General features: G+C 48.8%; 1 protein-coding gene across 17 annotated transcripts in view; it reads right to left on the reverse strand.

Moving 5' to 3' along the window:
* Window positions 1-12,597, reverse strand: part of Arhgef11 (Rho guanine nucleotide exchange factor 11) — a 125,821-nt gene that overhangs the window by 18,739 nt on the left and 94,485 nt on the right. For 9 of the 17 annotated variants that reach the window (XM_045138042.1, XM_045138048.1, XM_045138047.1 and 6 more), the window contains 10 exons: window positions 9,343-9,417; window positions 9,050-9,151; window positions 8,003-8,101; window positions 7,221-7,263; window positions 5,324-5,420; window positions 5,065-5,187; window positions 2,780-2,803; window positions 1,551-1,695; window positions 1,148-1,247; window positions 393-422 (listed from right to left, as the gene is read on the reverse strand). In XM_045138042.1, coding sequence (XP_044993977.1) covers window positions 393-422; window positions 1,148-1,247; window positions 1,551-1,695; window positions 2,780-2,803; window positions 5,065-5,187; window positions 5,324-5,420; window positions 7,221-7,263; window positions 8,003-8,101; window positions 9,050-9,151; window positions 9,343-9,417 — 838 coding nt within the window. The remainder of the gene's footprint in view (window positions 1-392; window positions 423-1,147; window positions 1,248-1,550; window positions 1,696-2,779; window positions 2,804-5,064; window positions 5,188-5,323; window positions 5,421-7,220; window positions 7,264-8,002; window positions 8,102-9,049; window positions 9,152-9,342; window positions 9,418-12,597) is intronic. The other 8 variants (XM_045138053.1, XM_045138055.1, XM_045138050.1 and 5 more) reach the window with 3 other exon arrangements.

Raw genomic sequence — 12,597 nt, forward strand, 5'->3', positions numbered from 1 at the left:
CCTCAGGCATTTTGTTACAGTGACAGCAAGCCGACTATGGAGAAGTCAAAGAGTTAAAGACCAAAGGCTCTGCATCAAGGGGAAACTTCTGCCTTGAAGGCTCATCTCTGATACAGCCATCAGGAAGCTGTGTTAGGGGAAGGACGGTCCTCAGCCCTCTAACCAGGTTAGACAGCAAGGTCTGGCAGCCAGCACAAGGACAGGAGGCCCAGGGCTTTGGGAAACAGAGAAGCTTTAATAGAAAGGAGGGCCTTGTAAGAGAAACAGAGCTAGGAAATGCAGGAGGAAAGAGCAACAGGAAAGCAGAGATGAGATGGAAAAAGAACAGCAAGATTTGAGATGGAAACTTGATGCTAATGAGATAACAAACCCAAAGAAAATAGTCCTTTTACCTTCCACAGGGGACAAGGGGATATGAAATGCTAAAAGAAAAAAACAAAAACAAAAGTAAACCATGAAAAGTCAAATTAATGCTTCAAGAGAAAAGTAAAACTGTATCAAGCTGGAGAATGAAAAGGTGGTGGGAAAATCAAGGCAGTTTTAGAAAAGCCCCTATCTTCTCCCTTCCCCATACCACCAGCTCAGAAAGGACAGCAAGCCCACTCCACTGGCCATAGATCCACAATGAGACGCAGTATGGAAGCACCAACAGGAAGGGCGGCATCAAGAGGCCAATGACCGGGTCACTAGTGTTGTGGGTTACGGTGGACTGAGGGTGGCTGTCCACTGAACACTCGCACTACTTCACAGTCACTCCACCCACTCATCAAGGGCCCGTAACTGTCCCCAGAACACGAGACCACAGGCATGCAGGTGAACCTGAGGTATGAATGTGAAAGGGGCGTTACATGTCAGCAGGGTAATCTTTCCCAGGGTGGAAATCATCAACGGAGCTGTCCAGCAGCTACAACTGGTGCTGAGTTCACAGACTAAGACCTAGGGGTGAACATGGCCGCCCTGACTGAGACATCCACCCTCACCTCCCAAAGCATGTACTAGATCCAACAGGAGGACGACGCAGCAGTTACCAAGAAGTGGATGTATTCCGAGTTTGGCTCCCAGAAACACAGGACGCCCACCATCAACATAGGGGTAGGCGAAAGGCTGAGGCCTCTGCTCACAGACCAAGGCTCTCCCAAACACTCACTGCTCTGAGAGGAACTCTTAGGCTTCCCAATGTATTTGAGAATGGGGTTTCGCTTCTTGTCCTCCAAAACATCCTTTTCTTTCTTGGAATTGCTGCTCTGCTGAGACAGAAGACGCTACCGTTTAGAGGTGGTCCCAACACCCAGACTCAACAGCTAATCGCTCTGTCTTGCCCCCAAGACTGTCTCTGTACAAATTATTGGAAAGTGGACTCAGGCCTGTACCCGATGAGCATGTTCACCTGTAGCCAGGCTGGGATGTAGGTGAGGACTGCTTGAGCCTGGTGATTCTGACTGACTTCACATGTTAAGGTGGAAGGAAGGATACGGCTACAACACTAAGATGGCTCTCCCAGTCTGTCTGAGGATTGCTATGAGAAACCTCTGCTCTCGGGCAGCTGTCACCTTTTTGGTCTTGGGGAAGAAGGGCAGCCACTTGTCCTTGTCAGGAGCAGACTGGGTTTTCTCTGCTGTGGTGGAGGGCCGTGCCTCCCGAAGCCGGACTCCAGCATGGCTCATGTAGGTGTGCAGGGCGAAGTCCATGGGAGCACTACGAGACAGAACAAGTGCCACAACCAGAAAGTGACAGTCGTGTCCCTGTCAGCAGGTGGAAGAGGAGTTACAGGTCCCCAGAGTCAAAGGGATATCTGGATAATCAGGTCACAACAGGCGGAGGCTGACCAAGTGTCTTGGGCGCCACAGTTCCCAAGGGAGGTCTTATTCACTTCCTAAGCAGCACTCTTCCCCAGGAAGGTGTAAAGGTCAGTGGATGGGAAATATAAGCCAATGACTCTCTGCATGGACAGTCACTCGGCAGAGCCAGGGGATCGCTTATGCCTGCAGCCAAGGCACACACGCTGCAGGTTAGGGCAGGGAGGGGTGAATAATGCTAACCAGGTTCTGCCACACATACTGCCTTCCCCAGCTTCCCATCCCCATGAGCAGGAGCAAGAGATGGAAAGCAGCTGTCAGGGAGTTTCCAGTTGCCACAAATGAAACTGTCCAGAGCTCTGTGCTTAAAATGCATTTGGCCTACAATTCAGTAGACAGATTATCTGCTCTGTGGAGTCAATACAGACACAAAGCTTCAAAGCTGCCTGCGTAGCCTCTTCAATAGCTTTTACCCCATCTCCTCCCTTACTGAAGTGTGTGCGTGCAGGGAATGCGGCAGCCTATTTTAACACAAGATGGTGTGAACAATGAGTTACTATGCAGGGTGCAAAAAGCAAGGACAAAATCCCTGCATGTGACAAGAGGAGGTGCTTCCTTCTTTGCAGGGCCACCGGAAGAGAGAGAGAAGGGTTCTGACACCATCATCACTTCTGGAGGTGGTCTCAGGCAAAGACGTGGGGAGCACGCCCCAGTTCTAAAGTGGGTAGAGATGCAGAAACAGGCCTGGGAATGTCAGGAGTGAGGGGACCTGTCGGTGAGGAGCCGAGCCACATCCCAGAGCATTAGGACCTGGTCCTCACAAGCTACTTGTCACTGTCATGGCTACAGTCACCCGAGCATGCAGACTCATGTCCTACGATGCTAGAACTGCCCCAGGGACGGCAGACATGGAATGCACAGTAGTTCTGCCCCACTCCTTCCCACCGTGAAACCAGCAGTGAGTCACAGCATGCTCCACTTACCTCCTGTCCTCCTCATACTTGGACCTAGAACAAAAGAGAAAGACAGATGACCCAGACCTCAAGATAGGCAGGTTACTTGGACAGAGCTTGGAAAAAGGCAAACATCTGTCTCTTATAATCCAGTTTCTGCCCTTCCTCTCTCTCTCTCTCTCTTTTTTTTGGTTTCTTGAGGTAGGGTCTCACTCTAGCCCAGGCTGATCTGGAATTCACTATTTAGTCCCAGGGTGGCCTTATGGTGATCCTCCTACCTCTGTCTCCAGAGTGCTGGGATTAAAGGCATGTGCCACCACACCCAGCTCCCTTTTTATAATTTTTATTTTGAACCAATGTCTTATTATGCTGCTCAGGCTGGCCTTGAACTCACTATGTAGCCCAGGCAGATTTTGAACTGGTTATAGTTCAGCCTCAGCCTCCCTAGCCATTGAGAATATAGGCCTATGCCACCAGGCTTAGCCAGTTTGCTTTTTGGTGGGAAGGAACCCAGGCCTTAAATTCATTAGTCAAACGCTCTACCACTGGGCTACATCTTCAGTCCTGTAGCCCAGGTCTCATCAAATGACAGCATCATATATGTGGTTATCTCCTACACTCAATTTTTGGGAAATTCACTTGTGGATTTTGCTGGCAAAACCTCCCCACAACTCATCTCTTTCCACAATTTCCATGGCTGCTTTGGTCTAGCCCCTATCGTCTTTCATGAGGATTCCTAGGAATCCTTAAAAAAGAACTGCCTTGGCTTTCTCACCTCCTCAGACTAAACTCATGGAGTTCCCATGGCTCCCCAGTAGAGTAAGCAAGGTCCTTGTGACCCACAGCCTCTATGTGCTGCCCCTCCCGTCACTTCTGACTCCATCACTCACTTTTCACTCTCTTGCTACACTGGTCTCAATTCTTTAAATGTCAAGCACATTCCTACATGGCCTGAGATCTTGTCTGCAATGATATTCCCCAGATGTCTTCAAGGATAAGCCCTTCCATTTCTTAGCTGCTAAGCCATCTTCTTTGAGGTGGCTCACCTGGACTGCACTTTTTAAACCGCAGCCTATAGACTCTGGTCCCCTGGTCTTCTGAATCCTCCCATTGCCTCCCCAGTGCATGTTCTTTTGAATATACTGCACAACGTACGTATCTATTATATACTGCCATCCCTCCCACCATGGCCTAAGTTCCACAAAAGATCAAATTTGTTCATTAACACACACAAAATGTCCCATGCAGCAAGGTTTGGCACATGATGTAAACACCATTAATATTTGCCAAATTGAAATGCCAGTGTTAATACTACTAGCATGTAGGTCATCTAGGCTAATTGTTGTTATTTCGGATGTAAGACTTAGAGAGACGCAGGAGACTGAACAGGTTATATGAGGAAGCAGCTCTGGGGTTAGCAACTGTGTAGCCTACAGTGTCCCTTACTGAACTTATCCTGGACTCAAATCACAGGCACCACGGAGCTTTGGAAAATGAGACTGGAGAAATGTAGAGGTAGTTTGATTTTCTTTTTGTTCTTTTAAAAATATTTTTATTTGTGAGAGAGAGAATGGGCATGCCTGCAAACAAATTCCAGACACATGCACCATTTTGTGCATCTGGCTTTACATGGGTACTAGGGATTGAATCTGGGCCATTGGGCTTTGCAAGCAAGTGCCCTTAACTGCTGAGGCATGTTCCCAGCCTTCTTTCTTAAAAAAAAAAAAAAATTGAGACATACACACACAAAGTATGAATATGTGTGTGTGTGTGTGTGTGTGTGTGTGTGTATGTGCCAGGGCCTCTTGCCACTGCAAATGAACTCTAGATGCATGTACCATTTTGGGTAGCTGGCATTATGTAGGCACTGGGGAGTTGAACCTGGGCAGGCTTTGCAAGCAGGCAACTGTAACTGCTGAGCCTTGGTTTTTTGATGTGACTGTGCAAAATGGTTCTGCTGTGTTTACGTCAGCTCTGACCACCTCCTCAGAGAACCTCATGTGCTGGAGAGCAGGAGTGCGGGTCTCACTCGGTGTCCGCCACGACCTGCGAGGCGGGATGGGAAGACAGTGAGGGAAGGACAGAAAGGGGCAGCAGGAAGCAAGCTTCTGGAGTTCTTGAAGCCTGTGGCTGGTAACCACTGCTGACTGTGAGCAGCTCCAGCCCTAACAGTGAGAGCCCTCAGCCTGAGAGGCGTGGCTGGAACACATCTGTCACCACTCAGTGAAGAGAAGCAGGCAAGGAGCGTCAGAGGCGGAAATAGGTCTGCTAACTGGCCTGGGGTGCTCAGGGTGGGAGCGAAACTGAAGACTCACAATATGTCTCCCAGGGCGGCCAGCTGCTTCTCTGCCACATGCCGCTCTCGCAAAGGGTCCCCATCCAGGTCTAGCAGGTCACTTTCACCATACAGGCTGCCCAGCCCCAGGGTGCGCTTTGTTCTGCACCAGAGATACAAGGTGGGAGACAGGCACTTACACACGGACCAGACATGCACACAGAAAGGCTGGGGCAAGCGCACAGGGCACTGAGAAAGGCCAGGAAGCACAGACAACAGTGAGAGGAGGACAGACAAACCTATAGTCACTGATCTGTTCCTGGATCTCCGGCATGGTTGCCTCCTGAGCTTCACAGAGAGCACTGCGGACATCCTCGCTGTTCCGTAGGCGCAAGTCTGGAGAGGAAGCCCGGGGCAGGCAGAACAGGTGGGAATTGGGGGAGGAAGAGGAGGTTTAGCACCCTGTGATGCAGGGCAGAAAGACTACTTTCTGATGCATTAGCCTAAAGGCAATGGAGGCCTGGGCTCTAGTCAGGTCACTTCTGAGTTCAGGACGGGAACCCTGACACCCACAGCCCAAGACAAGGACAAAGTTCCTTTCTGATCAGCATGGGAATTTTGACCTGCTCGTTCCTGGGCCGGTTCACCCCTCCTTAGGCAACCTGGTGGTCCCCTGCTCCTGGGAGGTCACCATATTGATGCCGAACTTAGTGCAGATACCCGATCGGCATAGCACACTACAGCCTCCTGGACTCAAGTGATCCTCCTGTCTCAGTCTCCCGATGAAGTTCCTTTCTGGATGCTGGACGCTCAGCTAAAGGAATCACTGAAGCCCACTTCCCGAGGGTATGCTCCGTGTCCTATGACATCAATGTGTGGATGTTCCACAGGCCCACTGCCCTTCTACTGCCCCAATACCTGTTCACAGGCTTAAAACAGAGAAGCCTTTCAAACTCCACAAAGCCAAGAGATGTGTCCCTTCCTTGCTGGGGTCTAGTTCCACACAGGCTAAGCCATGACCAGGGAAATGACAGCCTCATTCTCACTGTTTTTTGAGCAAGCTCTGCTCACCCTATCGTGAGTTTACAAAAGCTCGTCTGTCATCCAGGCTATAAATTACCCATTTCCAGATATGGCTTGCAGCTTCCATCCTATAACATACTGCCTGTGCCTAGCTCCTTAGGCTGCGGTCACTGGTCTTTCCTTTGAGGCAGTGCCTCAGGCAGCCCAGGCTAGTCTTCAACAGGCTGCTCAGCTGATGATGACCTCCAGCTTCTCATCCTCCTGCCTCTACCTTCCTGAGTGCTGGGGTTACAGATGTGTGCCATCACACCTGATTTGTGCAGTCCTGGGCATCTGATCCAGGGCTTCGTGCACGATACACAAGTATTCCACCAACTGAGCCACGTCCCCAGCCCCGCTGTCCTCTTTATACTGCCCCCTCAATTTTTCTGGAATTGGAAGGGCAGTGTAGTCATCTAGTCCTGGCTCCTTGCTCTAGGCAAGCTGCTGTCCATTTTTGTTAGAAAACTTAACAAACTAAAATCAATGTCCTCTAAAACCAACTGACCGACTGACCAAATTCAAGACACAATTTACTCCAGAAACCCTGCCCTTGTAACTGAGATGGAGTGAGTCCTGCTCTTTTGATTTTTTTCTTTTTTTGAGGTAGGGTTTCTCTCTGGCTCAGGCTGGCCTGGAATTCACTATGTAGTCTCAGGGTGGCCTCGAACTCATGGTGATCCTCCTACCTCTGCCTCCTGAGCATTGCGATTAAAGACGTGTGCTACCACGCCCAGCTTCTCTTTATATTTTTATGTTCCCTTCAGTATAGTATTCTGGTAAATGACCTTGCTTAGGAATCCCTGACTATGTTTAATTTCCTCTTTGTACAAGTGAGCTTACTGAGGTGCCCAGAGAACACATGGCAAGTTGTCATAAACAAGCCTAGGTCTACTAACTCTAGTATAGGGTCTTCCAGCAAGAGATGCCAGACAGGGTGACCTGGACTCCCAGGCACGGCCTGTTCACAAGCTACTGTGAAGTGATTAAGGAGGAACCATCCATGTATCTTCTCCCCTAGTACAGGACAGTTACCCAAGGACAAGACCTATGTCCCCTGTCTTCTGGTGCCTCCCCAGAGCACAATAAGTGAAAGACACCAACAGACACACGCTGACCCACATGCTAACTCACCAATTTCAGCTTGCAACATCTCGGGGATCTTCACTCTGAGGGGCTATAAACAGAAGAGTGCGGACAGAAGTGATGAGCTGCAAGCTCTGGGGGCAGGGGCGGCGTGCAGCACCGCGTGCCTCCTTTTCTTCACGACCTCTACCCCCAACCCTCCTACCCTCTCCAACATGACACCTGAATTTCAAGAAGGAGCTTTAGGAAAGGACATCTGGGAGTGTGACTGCTTATTTTAATTAATTAATTAATTAATTAATTTTACTTATGTATGGAATGACATGTTCTAAAAATGGACTATGGGAATTTAGTAGGTTGGTTTTTTTGTCTGCCTCTGGGTGGTTCAAGAGGAAGGTCTTGGTTAGGCTATCTGATGGACTGCCCTCCCATTCACTCTCAGAGTGAAGTGGGCATATGCCATCTAGTCTTGCAGTATGCATCATTTTCTGGCCTTTGCTGTATGAACTGATACTGGGGCAGTTCCTAACAGCCAACAAAGAACACCTGGCAGCCCTAATCACCTTTGTCAAGACCCATGAAAGGGAGTTAGTATAAAGATATGGAGGAACGTCAGTTTCCCCAACCTCACTAGCCCTCGTAGCTGACTGCCGGAAGAATAAACCACTCTGGAATTAGTTTGTTGATCGGATTAGCAGGGCAGGGTTGGGACTGCCCATCTGTGGGCAGATGCCTCTGTCTTGGCTTGAGTGTTTTGCTTGTTTTTTTCTTCTTCTGCCTCTGACTCAGAGAGGATAGTGAAATCCTAATATGATCTATGACTGTCTTACCGCATTTCTCTCTAGGAAAATATTCCAAATGTCTTTCCCCAAGCTTCGGCAATCCCTTGGGTTTGTCTGCTGATAAACTTCTGCGCACAAGTAAAAAAGCTAGGAGGACAGACAAACAAGGTTAGAGCAGTGATCTATCCAGGGGAGACATTTTAGTTGTCACAACTACTGAGAAAGTGGGCCCTACCTAGTGGGTACAGTCCAGTGATGTGGTTAAGTATTGCTGTCTAAAATGCACAAGACAGCTTCCCACAACACAGAATTCTCCAGTCTAAAACACTGCTCAGGCTGAGAAAACCAAGACAAGCTATTTCTGTCTCCTCCTCATGCCGCTATCCTCAAGGTGAGTCACTCCCTGCACCTGGCGTTTTACCTGCTTAGGTCTTCTCTAAGGCTCACAGTCTGTTCCCTCTGTGCCGTGCCCTGTCCTTCAGGAAAGCTTCTAAGACAGCACTTGGGACTTAATGCGGGTGGTCAATTCGTCCCTGCTGAGCACATGGGTGTTTATGCTGCTCTCTATTTGTGGCATCCCCCAAAAGACCAGACAGCAGTCCATGCCTTGGGCAAGAGGCTGACTCTGAAGACTGAAACATTAACCTTCTCTACCATTCTTTACTTCCAAGCAGCTCAGCAGGACAGTAATGGGCAAATGGTGGCTTTAAGTGCCATCCGAGGGCACTGTGACTCCATCTCCTCACACTCCTTGTCATCACTAAGACTTCAGAGCCTTGCCCTCTCCAGACTTCCCTGTAGCAAGCAACACTGTGCATCAACTCCTCAGCCAATCTGTACCCTCCTTCATTCAAAAAATTCGTCAATGATCTTTTCTCCAAGAAGACTTCCTAAACTGGGCAAAAATGAGACTTCCTGGCCCAGTTTCTTGCTGTTCCACAGGCTACTGTGAAGATCCCTTCTGCTAGGTCTCATCTTTTCTGCTTTGTCGGGAGCTGCTTGTGTCCACAGATCAGACATCTAGAGATCAGGTCCAGCGGCCAGAGTCTTGGCCAGGCACAAACAGGTACTCAACATGACACACTTCTGACTTACCACTGGGCCAGGGTCTGCCTGAGAGAAGATGTAACGAAGGAAAACTGCCAGGTGAGCTGGACGAGACTTCAGTTTTTCAAGATCCTGGAAGATAATGTCGCTCTGCAAGGCAGAAGGATGAGAACAATGGTGAGTCCAGAGACAGGGCGCAACAGGCTTCGTTCCCATGCCTCCACTTTTCCAGACACTGTCAGCTACGCCTTCCTCAGCTCAGCTCATTTCACAATTGGTACCAGTCAAGGACAGCGTGCATTTTAGAAGAAGGATAATAAGAGAAAATCAGAAAGTGTTACCTCGTTGTTGAAGTGACCGGGGTCATAATCTTCCTCTGGGCCAATAATCAGAGGCTTTGGGTTTTCATCTACTCCCTGGAAAAGAGTCAAGATGTAGTGATGAGAGGTTAGGGGGGACAGGGACTCAGCCTCCTGGGCACGGCACTCAGAGAACCACATCCAGTATCAGAGCACGGATGTCTACACAGTATCCCCCCAGCAGGAAAGCAGCTGCTTCTGGGTGGGGCACGGGAGACTCAGAGCAGCCTGGTCGTGTGACATATGAAGATGGGAAGTAAGAGGAAATGAGTTTTTCTGCTCGCAGAGGATGAAGGAGTATCTCCTGTCAAGCAGTGCCGATAGCGCCTGCTGGCCCGCTGAGCGGGGGCTGAGTTTCTTCCTAACTTACCTTCCCTGAGGCTCGCCCTCCGACCTGGGGGCTCCACAGCCACAGCACTGGGCAGCGTGGTCTAGCCACCATCCCGAAACTTTCAACAGCAGGCTTGTCTCTCCCTGAGATTGGCAGATCTTCCTCAACAGTGCCTGCATTATTTCTCTTGCTTGCTAAGACGCTAGCAAGAATCCAGATGTGTGTACCACCTTGTGCATGTGGCTTATATGGGACCTAGAGAATTGACCCTGGGTCCTTATCACAGGCAAGTTCCTTAAGCACTGAGCCATCTCTGCAGCCCTGCTTTGTATTTTTAAAATATTTTATTAATTTGTGAGGAGAGAGTAAATGTGTGGGGAGGGGGATGGGCATTCCAGGGCCTCTTGCTGCTGCAAATGACCTCCACGTGAATCTGGCTTTACATGGGCACTGGGGAACTGAACCTGGTGTGGCAGGCACTGCAAGTAAGTCAACCATTGAGAAAATTGTGTGTGTGTGTGTGTGTGTGTGTGTCTTGCTGCTACAAACAAATGCCTGTCCAGTTTTACATAGATGGCAGGGGAATTGAACTTGGGACAGCAGGCTTTGTAAACAAGCACCCTGAACTGCTAAACTATCTCCCAGCCTCTTGCTTTTTTAAAAAATTGTTTGTGGGGCCAGGCGTGGTGGCGCATGCCTTTAATCCCAGCACTCGGAAGGCAGAGGTAGGAGGATCGCTGAGAGTTTGAGGCCACCCTGAGAATACATAGTGAATTCTAGGTCAGCCTGAGCTAGAGTGAGACCCTACCTTAGAAAACCAAAACAAAAAAATTAATAAATAAATAAAAATAAAAATTGTTTGTGGGGTGTGTGTGTGCGTGTACAACACGGTCTCTTGCTACTACAAACAAATGCCCATGTAGCTTTAAATGTGGGTGGCTAGGGAACTGATCTTGAGCCAGCAGACTTTGAGAGCCATCTCTTCAGCCCCTATGTTTAGTTTTGTCTTTTAAAAAAATTTCTATACTGACTTCTATAATGGTTAGATTAGTTTATGTTCTTTTTGGAAGCACACAAGGCTCCCCTTTGTCCACATTCTCTCTAGCATGTTACTTGTTTGCTGAATGAATGCCATTCTGCGGGGCTGAGAGGGCGTCTCAATGGAGTTGAACACTTTCATGTTTGTTGGCCAGGATTCCATCTTTCTTCTTCTTCTTTTTTATTTATCTTTTTTATCTTACTTATTTGTAAGCAGAGGGAGATAAAGGGGAACAGACAGAGAGAATGGATGTGCCAGGGCCTCTAGCTGCTGCAAATGAACTCGAGATGCATGCACCACTCTGCGCATCTGGCTTTATGTTGGTACTGGGGAACTGAACTCAAGTAGTTAGGCTTTGCAGGCAGGCACCTAGTAGCTGAACCATCTCTCCAGCCCCAGTGTCTCATCGTTTAAGAACTGTATGTTCACTTTATTAGCTGCGTAGGTTTGAATCAGATCTCCCCCATCAACTCGTATTTTGAACGCTTGGTCCCCAGTGGTGGCAAGTTGGGAGGCAGGGCCTTGCTGGAGGCGGCATGCTGCTTACGGGGTCACATCCAGCTCCCCAACTAGATTCTGACTCCCCCCCCCCGTGTGGCAAGGAGGTGATGTCCAGTCTCTGCTCTGCCATCTTTCCCCTGTCATCACAGAGGTTCCCGAGACCGTAAGAAAAAATACATCCTTTCCTTCCATCGGCTGCCTTTGGGTGATATTTGTCCCAGTAATGTGATGGTAACTGTAACACTAGCCCATTTATTGAATTGTTTCATAATTTTTTGAGATGTTAATCCCCTGTCAGATGTATACCTAGCAAAGATCTTGTCCCATCCTGTAGGCTGTCTCGTCACATGATTTTCTTTTGCTGTAAAGTTTTTTAATTTCATGGGGTCTCATTTGTCTATGGTTGCCCCTATTTCGGTGATTACAGTCCTATTAAAGTTATTGTTTTCAGGGCTGGAGAGATGGCTCAGCAGTTAAAGGTACTCAATCGCAAAGTCTACTGGGCGTTCAATTCCCTACTCACCCACATAGAAACAGGACAGGAACTCCTTTGTAGCAGCAAGAGAGCCTGCTTGGCATAACTGCCCCGACCCCAAGTAAAATTCAAGTCCTTGCTATAGGCCCCCTTCTACGTGTGCACATCCAGCAGTTCCACCACTGTATGTTGAAGGAGTATCTTCTCTCCAGTGCGCATTTTTGGCATTTGCCAAAAATAAGGTGTCAGTAGGTGTGTAGGGTTCTATCTGGGTCTTCTACTCCATTAATCAGTGTGTCTATTTTTGCGCCAGCATGACGCTGCTTTTAACACCATAGTGTTCTAGGCAGCGCTGCCATCAGGCATTGTGACGCTGCAGCACTGCTTTTGCTCAGGATTGCTGCCTAGGGTCTTTTAACACTTTCATGAATCTTAAGGTTGATTTTTTTTTTCTACTTCTGTGAGGGGCACTGGAATTTTGATGGTGACTGCGTTGAATCTGTACACCACCCTTGCCAGAACTGGCTCACTCTTCTGCCGCTGTTCTCACTTGCTGCGGCAGAAGTGATGACCCATCCTCTGCTCACGCCATGCTGTCCCCTGCCAACCATGGAGTTTTCCCCTCAAGATTACAAACCAAAAGAAATACTTTCCTCCATCAGCTGCTTTTGGTCGGTGCTCTTATGGATGGGGTGCCTATGCCTGAGGCGGCAAAGAGAAGACAGCTACAACAGCAATCCCAGTGCAACAGGCTGTTGCTGCTAGGAGCCTCGCCCTATGGCACTTGGCCTTTTACAACTCATTTGTGGGAGGAATGTGGAAGGGTCTGAAATGCTGACCTAAGGAATGCTTTGCAGTGCCCTAAGCAGAGTTTGCTGTACCATTCTGGTG

Source organism: Jaculus jaculus, chromosome 19 (genome assembly GCF_020740685.1).
Source record: "Jaculus jaculus isolate mJacJac1 chromosome 19, mJacJac1.mat.Y.cur, whole genome shotgun sequence".
Taxonomy (NCBI): domain Eukaryota; kingdom Metazoa; phylum Chordata; class Mammalia; order Rodentia; family Dipodidae; genus Jaculus; species Jaculus jaculus.